Source organism: Nuphar pumila, chromosome 1 (assembly GCF_984573655.1).
Source record: "Nuphar pumila chromosome 1, dmNupPumi1.hap1.1, whole genome shotgun sequence".
Classification (NCBI taxonomy): domain Eukaryota; kingdom Viridiplantae; phylum Streptophyta; class Magnoliopsida; order Nymphaeales; family Nymphaeaceae; genus Nuphar; species Nuphar pumila.
The window spans coordinates 33,324,626-33,337,851 of NC_143249.1; the positions used below are offsets into that span (position 1 = coordinate 33,324,626).

The 13,226-nt window shown below is 37.7% G+C and overlaps 1 protein-coding gene across 3 annotated transcripts in view; it reads right to left on the reverse strand.

Moving 5' to 3' along the window:
• Positions 1-503: 503 nt before the first annotated feature.
• LOC149848628 (S-adenosyl-L-methionine-dependent methyltransferases superfamily protein) overlaps positions 504-13,226 on the reverse strand; it is a 73,038-nt gene continuing 60,315 nt past the window's right edge. Inside the window, exons 7-12 of one of the 3 annotated variants that reach the window (XM_089996599.1) lie at positions 11,891-12,404; positions 11,724-11,801; positions 11,289-11,447; positions 9,246-9,352; positions 1,639-1,713; positions 504-673 (exon numbers count right to left, since the gene is read on the reverse strand). In XM_089996599.1, the coding sequence (XP_089852725.1) occupies positions 599-673; positions 1,639-1,713; positions 9,246-9,352; positions 11,289-11,447; positions 11,724-11,801; positions 11,891-12,404 (1,008 nt within the window). In that variant the 3' untranslated portion in view covers positions 504-598. Of the gene's footprint in view, positions 674-1,638; positions 1,714-9,241; positions 9,356-11,288; positions 11,448-11,723; positions 11,802-11,890; positions 12,405-13,226 lie in introns of all 3 variants that reach the window. The other 2 variants (XM_089996591.1, XR_016430321.1) reach the window with 2 other exon arrangements.

The window sequence follows — 13,226 nt, forward strand, 5'->3', positions numbered from 1 at the left end:
TTAATATGTTTTTATATATTTTAACCAAAAAATATATATATATATTAAAATATAAAAATTTATCGATGAAAATTAAAAAATCATGTGGCCTTAACCTGTTTTTCCAAAACAAATTTGAACTCGTGTATCGGGTCAAACTCCATATCTCTTAGACATAGGTTAATGGGGTGACTGCCTGCCTTGTAATCTGTGTAATTTACCATGTCTATTAGACAGTAACTTATGCCAGAAACTAACCAAAAATGTTAAAAGTTTTCCCAACAAAAATGTTCTTCACCCTTTCAGATGAATGAAAAAATACCAGATTTTGTAAAATTGGCAGCATAAGATCATGGTGATTGACATCTTCTTGTTATATTCTGGCTGTTTGTAAGCCCGTCACTTCTCTACCATGTAGTAAGATTTAGCTGATTAATCTAGCATCAAATTGTTAAAATACAATAAAATGTCAACATGATTCCGCTTTGAATGCAACTAAGAAGAATGGATTTGTTCTCCCAACATAGCCACAAGGTGTAACTGAAACTTTTAAAATTCCTGCCACTCTTGGAACTTACAGTGACTGAAAAATTAATTATAAAGCTCCTCTACAAACATTTCAAACAAGTTTGTCAGTCTCATCCTCCTGGAAACATGTTTCTGCAGGCAACCTAAAACTTAGACAAATCATCTCCTGCGGAAAAAAAGATGCAAACTAAGCAGATGGCAGTGCAGAATGATAGCCTTAAATTCCTTGGTGAAATCAATGTCTTATTGATGACAAACTGAAAAGTGCCGAAGCGCTACAGCTTCCACATACAACAAGCAAATTAGAAAACACATTGATGCTTGGGATACATAGGAAAAAAGAAGGCAGAAGCCTCCGTTATTGCAAAGCTTGTATAAAAAATCAATCTTCTATTTCACACTGAATGAAAATCAGTAAAGCCACTCAACTTAATTTTTCACTGGCTTCCCATATTTTGTAAAATTTTATTTAGTAAATCCAGTAGTAAAGTACTCATTGACCTTGTCAGCAGAAATACATGAAAGATAGGATGCATTGAAGCACACATTCTTCAGGTATTATAGATTTATTCATCAAGACTATTTTAAGAGTGTTGTCAAGAAACTTTTTTGTTAGTGCTTGAATTTTAGCAGGTTCCGCATCCACCTTATTGAAAAGGCACAAATATGCAGTACCAGTGGCATGAGGGTACAAAAAAGTTGCTTTGCAAAAGAATGTATGTTGCAAACGGGTTGTGAAATATGAATGGTGCACCTATTGATAGTTCTTGACAAATGACAATCGACCAGAACCGAAGTTCCAAGCTCAGGTTTATGCTTAAGAAGAACTTAAAAAATATAATTCGTGGCTGTCACAGGGATTCGGCCAACAGGGTGCCACACCAGCGTCGGCGCGATGCGACTCGGGTGCGGGTGGTCATAAATGTCCAAATCTGGACTCGAAAAAAAAACTGTTAAAAATTAGTGTTACTGCTGTTAACTGTTAAAAATTATAAATATATATAATTATATATACCCTCCCACACCCAAGTTTTTTTAAAGTGCCGCATCGCCGCACCCGCACCCGCACCTATGTGACAGATTCTTGGCAATGATACACTATCTAAATTTCACGCAAAAACATTGGCATACCTTATTTGGAGCGACATCCCTAACCCTATGAATGATTGGATCTTGTATCTGAGCTTTCAAAATAGCATCAGCCTCCTAGATGTAAATTAACAAAAAACATAATGAGATACTTGTGAAAGAAAGAGGTAAATATCTGCATATAATTGAATTGAATAATTTGCAAAATATTGATATTCTTTTCAAGATAGTTGTAGGCAGAATAAACAAACTCTCACAAGATCACAAATAAGCCTACAATAAATTCATGATTAGGTTTGGTACTGGGGTGGGTAACCTGTAGCCTGGCCTGTTTGTGCAGCCAGGCCCCAAGTCTTTTGTGACCCAGCCCAGCCTAGACCATGAACTGGTCCATCCAAGGACCACAAGCTTTAACCGGCCTGTGGCCCATCAACAGGCTGAGCGGCCCAATCAAAATTATAGACCAAATCCAGGTTGGCCCTAGACTCTCCATTGAAAATAGGTGAGCAATCTGTGGGCTTCCTGTGGAGAAGCTTGCCTGAGCTAGGGTTTTGAAACTCAGTCTTGGCTCAAACTGAATTGTGGCCTGGCTCCGCCCAAATGGATGGACCACTTTGACTGGGCCAAGCCAAGCCAAGCCAATCCAACTGTTGGCCACCCCTATATATGACCAACAAAAATTCAAGCAGCTGAATAACTGCAATATACAACTTACTGTCTACTAAAATAAATTATCACTTAAAATCAATTAATGTGACTGCAAAATTTATAACATTTTTATGTATTCATTATTGAGACTGGTTTATTCGGGTTACGGGTTTGGATCTGGACCCGGAAACATGAATTTGTGTAATACTTTGTATTCGTATTCGGGTCTGGAACAGATGTAATGTTATGTAATATCCAGACCCGATCCAGTTTGTAATACATATATATGTTGAATATAGGGTACGATCCCCAGTAAGTGGGATTGAATCTTCTATTGCAGCCGTCCCCTCCTCTCTCACCGTCTCTCCCTTCTTCTGCATCAACGATACTTCTGGAGACAAAATCTTACATGGTATCAGAGCGGGGCTTCGTCTGATCTCTGTTCAAGGGCGTGAAGTTGATCCCAGAACGTGTCTCGAGAGATCGGTCTTCAAGCTCCAGGTTAACATGATTCTGCCCTTCATTCCAACTTCTTCTATTGTCTCTCATCGTGAGTCTCATTCTTATCATTTTTTTTTTCAAGATAGATTTCTGTTTGCATCTTTACCCCATCTTTCAGATCTGTTTTCGATTTCAGATCTATGTCATCATCTTCTTCTTTGTTTTCATACCTAATTCCATACGCAGATCTGTTTTCGATTTCAGATCTGTGTCATCACCTGTTCCTTTGTTTCCAGATTTCCCACTTCGATTTCTGTTTTCAGATCTGACCTGATTATTTCATCAAATACGAAATCTGATTGTTTTTCCCAGATCTGCGTTACTTTCTCAAACACGAGATCTGATTATTCATCTCACGAATATAGATATATATTTTATCGTAAATCAGTCTTTGGTCCTTTTCTCTGTCACGGTTTGAGCACGCGTGAAACAGATTGTAATATGTTCACGCTCCATCAGTTAAGATATGTTTCTTTGTTCGTTACCAACATTGACGTCAGCAGCACGTTAGATTTAATATTTTTTTTTAATCAGACTGCTATCTTGATTGCCCTTTGCTGAATACTAGGCAGCACCAGCACAGTTGGGAATATTCGATCATCTACGACTAACTAATCTCAAAAAAAAAAAAAACTTTGATTGTTGGAATTTCTGCTACGTTGAAATTTCTATTATTGTTGTATTGGTTGTTGCCTTGTATTGCTGCTCTTGTACTTGACGCTTTCCCTTATTCATCCTGTTCATATTATTTTGTCATGGATTCTCCTTCTCTACCGTCAAGTTTCCTTGGTCAACTCATCTCTGAAAAACTGAACAATTCGAATTACTTGACCTGGAAGAGGCAAATTTTGCCCTTTATCAGAAGTTTGGATCTCTCAGGACACATCGACGGGACCGTTCATGCACCTCCAGAGTTTGTGGTGCAGGAAGAGCGATGTGTTACAGAGTACATGAACGGTCCTGTCGATGTGTTACAGAGTACATGAACAAAGTCAAGATCCTCACCAATCAACTGACCATGGTGGGTTGTGAAATTACTGACAAAGAAAAGGTTCAACAGACACTGAATGGACTTGGCTTCAATTATCACATGTTGGTCACTTCCCTTCTATGTCTTCCTTCATTGCCAAGTTTTGAAGATCTTCGCGCGAAGTTACTACAGTACGAAATTACCATTAGAGGAGAGGAAATGGCCATCAATTCCAGTAATCATGATGTATTGGTTACAGGGATGATGTCAGGAAGAGGACGTGGAGGCTTTCGAGGTGGACGCGGCCAAGGAAGGAACAGTCAAGGAGGTCGTGGGTTGTTTACCCACGCCCAATATGTCACTCAATTCCTTCTCAGGAAACCAGAGCTCCAGGAATATACCAACATGTTTTCAATGCAATAAAAGGGGGCACATCAAAGCTAATTGCTCGCACAACCCACAGAACAAAAGCAAATTTAATGGTGCAGGATCCTCCCACAAAGGAAGAATAGGAGGAGACTCGAAGGACGATGAAAAGGATAATATGAAGAATCTTCTGATATCTACTCTCTCAGAGATAAGCTTCAAGCAGAATGAACAAAGAACTTGGTACATTGATTCCAGGGCTGCGGCACATGTAACAGGTGATGTCGGTAAGATTTTGAAACCCATTCCTTATCATGAAAAATTTCGTATTAAAACTGGAGATGGTACTCTTCACTCTATATCTCACATTAAAAATGTTGATCTTCCACTTCTTAATTCTTCGTTAAATTTATCTAATGTCTATCATTCTCCCAGTATTGTCAAAAATATTGTTTTTGTCTCTAAACTTGTTGATGATACTAATTCTTTCGTCGAATTTACCCATTTTCTTCTGTACGTGTCAAGGATCTTCTCACGAAGAAGACGCTCGTTGAAGGAGAACGACAGGGAAATATGTATGTCCTCAAGGAATCTTCTCTTTCTCTTCGTGGTGCTTCATCGAGTTCGTCGGCCAGTCAGTCAGACCATCCAGTGTCCTTCAAAGATTGTTTTAGTTTAGCTCAGTGTAATAAGCCAGAGATTTGGCATCGTCGTTTGGGTCATTGTAATAAATCATTCATTGAGAAACTTGTGTCAAGTGGACTTGTTCCACGGTCTAGTTTGAGTGTTGAGTCTGAGACTTCTCTTTGTTCCAGCTGTCAATCATGTAAGAGTCATGTTCTTCCTTTTAGTTTAATAAATCAGAGAACTACGCCATTTGAAATTGTCTATTCTGATGTTTGGGGACCTGCCCCACAATCTTCCTTATCTGGTAGTCGCTATTACGTTATCTTCATTGATAGTTATTCCATATACACTTGGATTTATTTTATGAAACATAAATTTGAGGTGTTCAAGCTCTTTCACTCGTTTTACGCCCTAGTCTATAATCAATTCTTGTCCAAAATTCAACATTTCCAATGTGATGGGGGGGCGAGTATTTATCAAAGGAATTTACTGGTTTTCTCCAAGATAATGGAATAAGTCATCGTATATCTTGCCCACATACACCACAACAAAATGGTGTGGCGGAAAGAAAACATTGACACATTGTGGAAAGTGCCTTGAGCATGTTACATGACACTCACATTCCCATGAGTTTATGGACGGAAGCCTTCCATTTTGCTATGTATATCATAAATCGTCTACCCATGAGATTGCTAGAGAATCAATCTCCTTATTTCGCACTTTTCAAGGTTCAGCCTGATTACAATGAATTATGAGTGTTTGGTTGCATATGTTATGTTCATATTGATAGCTCTCAACGTGACAAGTTCCAGGACAAGGCATGCAGGTGCAAGTTTGTTGAATATGCTGATCAGTACAAATGGTATCGATGCTATGACTCCACCACTCATTGCATTAGAGTCTCATGAAATATTACTTTTGATGAAAACACTGTTGAGAACTCGAGGAATATAGATAGACACAACAGGGATGTCGAGTGGTATCAGCCATGGCTTGCCGCTGAGTTACTTAATCAGTTGGACACAGGGACACATGATGTCACCTCATGCCATACACCACCCGTTGAATGGAGTGAGACCAATGTAGAACCTCAGCCGAAAGGGCTGAGAAATATGCAGGTTCCTGTCATGCTTACTTCAGATGCCGCAAAATTCAAAGGAGTCGTCTATGAACGACGCCACAAGAATAGTGCTCAACACATCGATGTGCAACCCAGGAGAACAGGAAGAATCGGGCATCCTATTGAGCGATGGGTTAGTTATAACAACTTCTCCACGGATCTACAGTTATTCGTTTCACAGATTGAAAAGCAGGATGAACCCATCAATTTCGCGCAGGCATACATGTCAACTAAGTGGGTTGAGGCTATGAATGAAGAGATGGAAGCTTTGCATGAATGTGGAACTTGGCAAATTGTTCCTAGGCCCTCAGACAAAAATGTTGTAGGTTCTAAATGGGTCTATAAGATCAAGTATAAACCTGATGGATCCATTGAACGCTACAAAGCGAGACTTGTAGCCAAAGGCTTCACTCAAGAATACAGACAAGACTATGATGAGACCTTTAGTCCTGTTATTAAAATGGGAACCATTCGATTAGTTTTATCTTTGTCGGTCCAGTATGGATGGACTCTCAGTCAGCTTGATGTCAAAAATGCATTTTTGCATGGTAGTCTGAAAGAAGAAGTGTATATAGAGCAACACCCCGGTTATGCAGAACACAGCCCCAACACCCATGTTTGTAAATTACGAAGAGCCATCTATGGGCTAAAGCAGGCCTCCCATTCTTGGTTTGATAGCTTCTATGTTGAAGTTCAACGGCATGGGTTCATTCGGTCTCACCTCGATCATTCTCTATTTATTTTTCGGGATCGTCAGGTTAGTACATTACTTCTCATCTATGTGGATGATATTATCATTACTGGGAACTCTGATGAACATATAGAAGTTACAAAAGCTCTCCTAAGTCGAAAGTTTAAAATGAAAGATTTGGGGATTCTGCGTTATTTCTTAGGGGTTGAGGTAGATTGGCGGGATAGTTCTCTTTCACTAACTCAACACAAATATACCCTGGATTTAATAAATAAGGCAGGCATGAAGGATTGCAAAGCCCCTATCCACTCCCAGTGTGTTGAATCATAAGCTCAGTGCTCAGGATGGGGAGGTATATGGAGAACCCCGACAATATCGCAGCCTTGTGGGTATGCTTCAATATCTCACTTTCACAAGACCAGACATTGTATATGCAGTGAATCAAGTCTCACAGTTCATGCATGATCCACGCACAGAGCATATGAATGCCGTCAAGAGAATCCTTCGATACTTAAAGGGTACTCTTGGGGATGGCTTAATCTATCATCAAACTAAGACCAAAGGGGAGCAACATCGACTAGTTGTATATGCAGATGCTGATTGGGTTGTAGATCTGGATGACAGAAGGTCAGTTTTTGGGTATTGTGTTTTTATTGATGGGAACTTAGTAGCATGGAGTAGCAAGAAGCAACGTGCAATTGCACGATCTAGTACTGAGGCAGAGTATCGATCTATGGCAGCAGCCACAACAGAGGTTACATGGCTGAGACTTTTTTTGATGAAAATGGGAGAAACTATTCTACCCACTACTCTCCTATGTGATGATCAAAGTGCTATCCAGATTACTTTCAATCCCATTCATCATAGCCATACAAAACATATAGAGATTGATCAACATTTTATTCGGCAAAAGGTAGAAGAAAGAGAAGTTGAATCAGCCTACATTCGAACGGTGGATCAAGTAGCAGATTTGTTTACTAAAGGTCTTACCAGCATACGATTTTGGTTCTTGAAAAGCAAGTTGTCCATGGTGCACGACCATGCACAACTTGAGGGAGGGTATTGAGACTGGTTTATTCGGGTTACGGGTTTGGATCTGGACCCGGAAACATGAATCTGTGTAATACTTTGTATTTGTATTCGGGTCTGGAACAGATGTAATGTTATGTAATATCCAAACCCGATCCAGTTTGTAATACATATATATGTTGAATATAGGGTACGATCCCCAGTAAGTGGGATTGAATCTTCTATTGCAGTCGTCCCCTCCTCTCTCACTGTCTCTCCCTTCTTTTGCATCAACGATACTTCTGGAGACAAAATCTTACATTCATACTCTTAACTGTAGCTGGTACAATGCAAATAAGAAAGCCAACATTTCAAGATATAATCACCTCATTTCAAGATTAATACTATCAACCCAATTCAATGAAGTTCTTGGTATGAAATTTTGTTATGCCTGATGAAAATCACAAACTTGGCCATTACTTTATTAAGAAAACTCAAACAAGCATCCAGGTCAAGAAATTCTTTAAGCAAATTTATAAAATCTTAAAGCAACTTAAATTAATTTATTAAGTTTGTACAACAAGTAAATGGAAAAGATTACACTTTGTCTAGTTGGTACATGTCCACAAAGATCAAGTTTCTCAGAGCATGGTTGGCAACTGGTGAAATTTTTCATTGAAAATTTTAAAGTTTTCTTTTAGTATCAAAGGTGCCAAAATTAATTTAACATGCCGATCTTGGTTTACACACAAAAGAGAAAATTTCTCCGAGTCTCAGCAGATTACCTTGATGCTTTTCCATTATAAGAGAGGTATCATTTTCAGTTGGTATGACCTTTCTGCATTGATTCTTTTTATGTTTTGTATTGCTAAGCTCATTTTCTTTAACCTTTTCTTTACTAGGTTGAGTTCAGTATATACCCCATAGGTTTAGCTATGCTTACCCATCTATGTTCAATATTTATTTTCATTTTAGTACATGCATAGAAAATGCACGCATAGTTTCATTCTTATTCCCTACATCAAGAGCAACTCAGTTCATGGTAGTGAAAGTTGCACCTAGTTGGTCAACTAGGACCTAGTCAACCTAGTGCAGGTCTACACCTACTCGGACATTACTAGGTTGACCAACTAGGAATGAATAGGTTAACTATTAAGTTACACTTGTTCTTAATTTTTAACATCTAATTCTTAAGTGATCAACCAGATCAAAACCTTCCATATCAAGGATAGCCAGTTATATGAAAAAAATCAATATGTTGATTTTTAACAAAATTAAGTTACTAGTTAAAACATCTAACAAGGACTTATGGAAGAAATACACAATAGAAGAAAAAAAATACTACAAAAATCCAGTATATTGACCTTTCTCTGCCTTGGCTATTTCTGAAAACAATCCAAGTGTTAGGGAACTAAAGTGCCAGACGTATCTCTTATATGGACACAACATTGAAGTTCTTTTATATGTGTGCAACATTGAAGAACCGATGTGACACGTAATTCCAAATAATAAAAATCAGATAGTTTCTTCTATCACAACTGCTTTGAATTACAATAATATGGGTTTTACAAACTCTTTTATTCTTTTCAATTGAAGAAAATCAAGCCAAAGGCAAAAGACTCCAACAATACACACACGAAACTCGGGCACTTGAGAATACCAGCAATAGAAAAAAAATGGCTATCATGTTTGAAAAAAAAAATCAGGTTCTTACTTACAGCAACAATTGATTCTTCAGTTTCACTTGAATGCATGAAACAATAACAATGAATCCAAGGCAATGGTCCAGTCCAGTATCTCCTTTGGAAGAGCCCTTTGAAGACATCTACTTGAGGCACATGGAAAGCAGAATTTCATGCACAGGAGCATGGTGCCAGACAATATTAACCAGAGTATATAAACGATATGCAATGTTGACTTGAATATAGAAGAAAACAGAAGGATGACAATGTAAACAACATAATGCATAGAAATCTTAAAGAGTGACAGAGTTGCATGGCATAATGGAACATGCAAATATAGATCTATGCCAGCAAAATGCAAATACACCAGAAAAAAAAAATTGCAAATCTGAAAACATGATATTGCCAAAAAAACATCAGAAAAATCCAGCCATTTCATCTTTGTAAGCTACAGAATGCAACTCTAAAACTCAAATCTAGTAAAGTGGCACAAAAATAAAAGTTGTAAAATTGTAGTTAAAGAAAAAGCATATACCTGAAGCTAAAAGTTCATATGCATTACCATTGATTTAATTATCAGGTTCTTCAGTTGCAATATGTTAGAAGCCCCATGGCTTGGGCTAGATCCAGTTGGATCAGACCTATGTCACATAGGTGCGGGTGCGGCGATGCAGCACTTTAAAAAAACTTGGGTGCGGGAGGGTATATATATATATATATATATATATATATATATATATATAACTTATCCATAAAAAAGCTCTCAATAAAAAAATCTGTTTTTCACCAGAAACAGTCAAAAATTTAGAAGTATTGCTTAATCAAATTTTTAATCGGGTATTGCTTAATCAGATTTGGATTTATATACATTTAATACAAAAGTTCATTCCAATGCAGTTTTCACTTTTTTTATTAATGCATTTAATACAAAAGTTTGACCTACTCGGTTCTCTCCATTTAATACAAAAGTACATTTAATACAGAATCCAACCTACTCGGTTCTCCCCATTTAATATAGAAATTCAATCAAATGAAGTTTTCACTTTTTCTATTAATGCATTTATGACAAAGCACTATAAAAAGTATAAAAGAATGTAATGGCTCAACTTTTTATGACAAAACCTTTTAAAAAATAGTAAAAGAATGTACGTGGCTCAAAACATTTAATGCACAACTTTTCAAACTTTCAAAGCTTTGTATACGGGACAAAACTTTAAATAATTTAATTTTTATTTTAGTGTAACTATTTTGGACAAAAATAACCCTGGGTGTGGGTTGACCGCACCCTGGGTCACATTGACTGCACCGGGTGCGGAACCCACACCCGCGTCGCGTCGACGCAGGCCTCTATGCCGAGTCCCTGTGACATAGGATCAGACTACTTATAATTGGGCATGGGATATGTATTTTGGTCCACTTAGCTTGTAAGTTGGCTTAATGATCTTGTAATTGGGTCTTGGGTTTGGGATATCCTAGTATTAGGATCCATAATCCATGTGGAGGGTGTCAAAGGGAAACAAGGGTATTTTGGTCTTTTGAGAAGCTTCCTAGAGAAGACTTGTAGTAGAAATGTCTTGTATAGCTTCTAGAGGAAGCTTGGGCTTAGAAAGTCTATAAATAAGACCTCTAGCCTCCATTTTACAATCTTTTAGATAATTAATGAATTCAGCACTCTTCTTGAGTTCTCTTGGACTACCCTAGTCCTCTAGTGTAGGTTTGGCTCTAACTTAGTGTTAGAGAGCCTCTAGGGCTTAGATCTATCTAAGATCTAGAGATCATCTCATGCTCACCACTCCATCATAGTAGTCCATCTTATTCCATCTAAAATATTCCTCAATCCTAGCCATCCAACCTCTCCTTATTCAATTCTCCGTCATTTCCTTCTAATTCCACCTATAAGGTTGCAAGCTTGAGGCTTGTAACACAATAAACAGTATTCCCTACAGATCATGAAAAAAAATACAAGTTTGTAGACATGAACATAGCTAATGACAGTAGCAATAGCCTAGAAGAGTCCAAATCATGAGATAGCATGATTACATCAGAAGAATAATACTATCCAATGAAAGTGATCCTTACCTAGAAATTGGAGAGCAGAGGCAGGTAAGTTCATTATGACATGATCGATATGCTCCCAGGGTTTAGAAATAGAATGTTCAAATCCTTCAATCTTTTTCGTAGGAGCTTCTCTTCTTCTCTTCTTTCTTGTTGCAACAGCAACACTCACGTCTGAATCTTCTGTTAAAGAGAAAACACAAGCAACAAAAAGGGTGACAAGTAGACAAGGTCAAGTTTGATCAAAGGATATTTCAAAATTCAAACCCTAATAAATCTTCTCATTTAACAATTAACACTGTTTTCTGGTCGGATTATCAGATGGGAACCACAGAAAGTATACTAACACCAAGTGTTAACTGGCAAACAAATGTGACCAAGCCAAAGGTGCCACTTGAATTCCTCAGTTTATACAAATGCAAGCCTTATCACAGTTTTTTGAGAAAACTTGCAACTTACCGGATTTTGGGAAGCTCCCATCCAAGTTAATTTTATCACCTGCATAAAAGTCATTTGGAGAAACTTCTTTCACATTTCCTGACACAGAAGTAGAAAGTAGTAAGAACATCTGCTCCTGAACAATCCCCAATAGAATAACTAAACCTTGATCAGATAATGTGCTTCACCTTCATGTTCAGGGTATTCTGCTCCACTGCATTCCCGGACATTTTCTTCATCAGCATTAATTGAAGTAGCATCCTGGTCTGCATTGTCTCTGTAAGTTGAAGTCATTAAATGGCGCATGAAACTTCTGGCATCCATGTTATACACATGGATATTTGAGCTCACTTTGTTGAGAACCACATTTGTTTGCAGATAATTTACACTGGTTGGGTTTAAGTCGTTGGCATATACAAGGCATCCTTTTTGGGCAGCTGGGATGGCAAAAGGTCCAACTCCAGCAAACATATCACAGACGGTCTCCCCAGGACAAAATTTTGAAACCAGCCGTACATGCTCATGCTCCAGCCTTGAGTTCCAATACACTGAGCCATAGTCAAGCTTGAATCTGGCCCCATACTGCTTTATTTCTGTAACTAAATTATCAGTTCCGGCTAAAATTTCAAACTTTGGAACTCTAAACTCATTTGTAATTGTTCCAACTTTATTAACAACAGTTTTGATTCTTGGCTGGTTTTTCTGCTTAAAAGGACAAAAAATCAAATCAAAACAAGCTCCACTAAGAACCCATAGAACATAAATAGATAAATAAATAGATAGATAGATAGATAGATAGATAGAAATGGAGAGGGATAAAGACAGAATTCATTTACACAAACAAGAATTACTTAGACAGTTGAAAAAGATTATAACAAACGGCTGAGATTTTATAACAAAATCTAATACGGTTAGAAACAGAATTCATGATTAGGGATTCACAGCAGCAAATGTTGAAAACACATTGATATCCTACACAAGCATGCAGTAGATGTGTTAAAGGACAACAGAAATCCAGACAGTTACTGCATAACTTTTATCTCCAGCAGCAAAATGAGATAAATAACAGATAAAAACCAATAATGCATGAATTCAGTAACCAACAGCCAAACTCAAAAGTCACTCTTTCCTTTAATTCTCCATGATGAATTATTAACATCCAACTACTATAACAATTATCCATACCATAAACAGCCAAGGAGAGCACCACATGCACTGTAACTACCTTTGCCACGGTTAAATGTTTCTTTGTAATTCATCCTATATTGCTGATTACAATTTTTTGTAATGAACCATGCTTTGAACTGTTCAACGGTTTCATCTAATGTATACTTTACTTCTATGTCACACGGACTCTTCTAACAGGGCACCGCACCCGCACCCAGGAGGGTGCGACACTTGGAAACGGCTTCATTTGTGTTAGGTGAAGTCAACCACACTGAGGTCCATTTCTGTCCAAACGTAGATTCAATTAACCCTAATCAAGTCCATTTTTATCTATATTATATATATAAATACATAAAT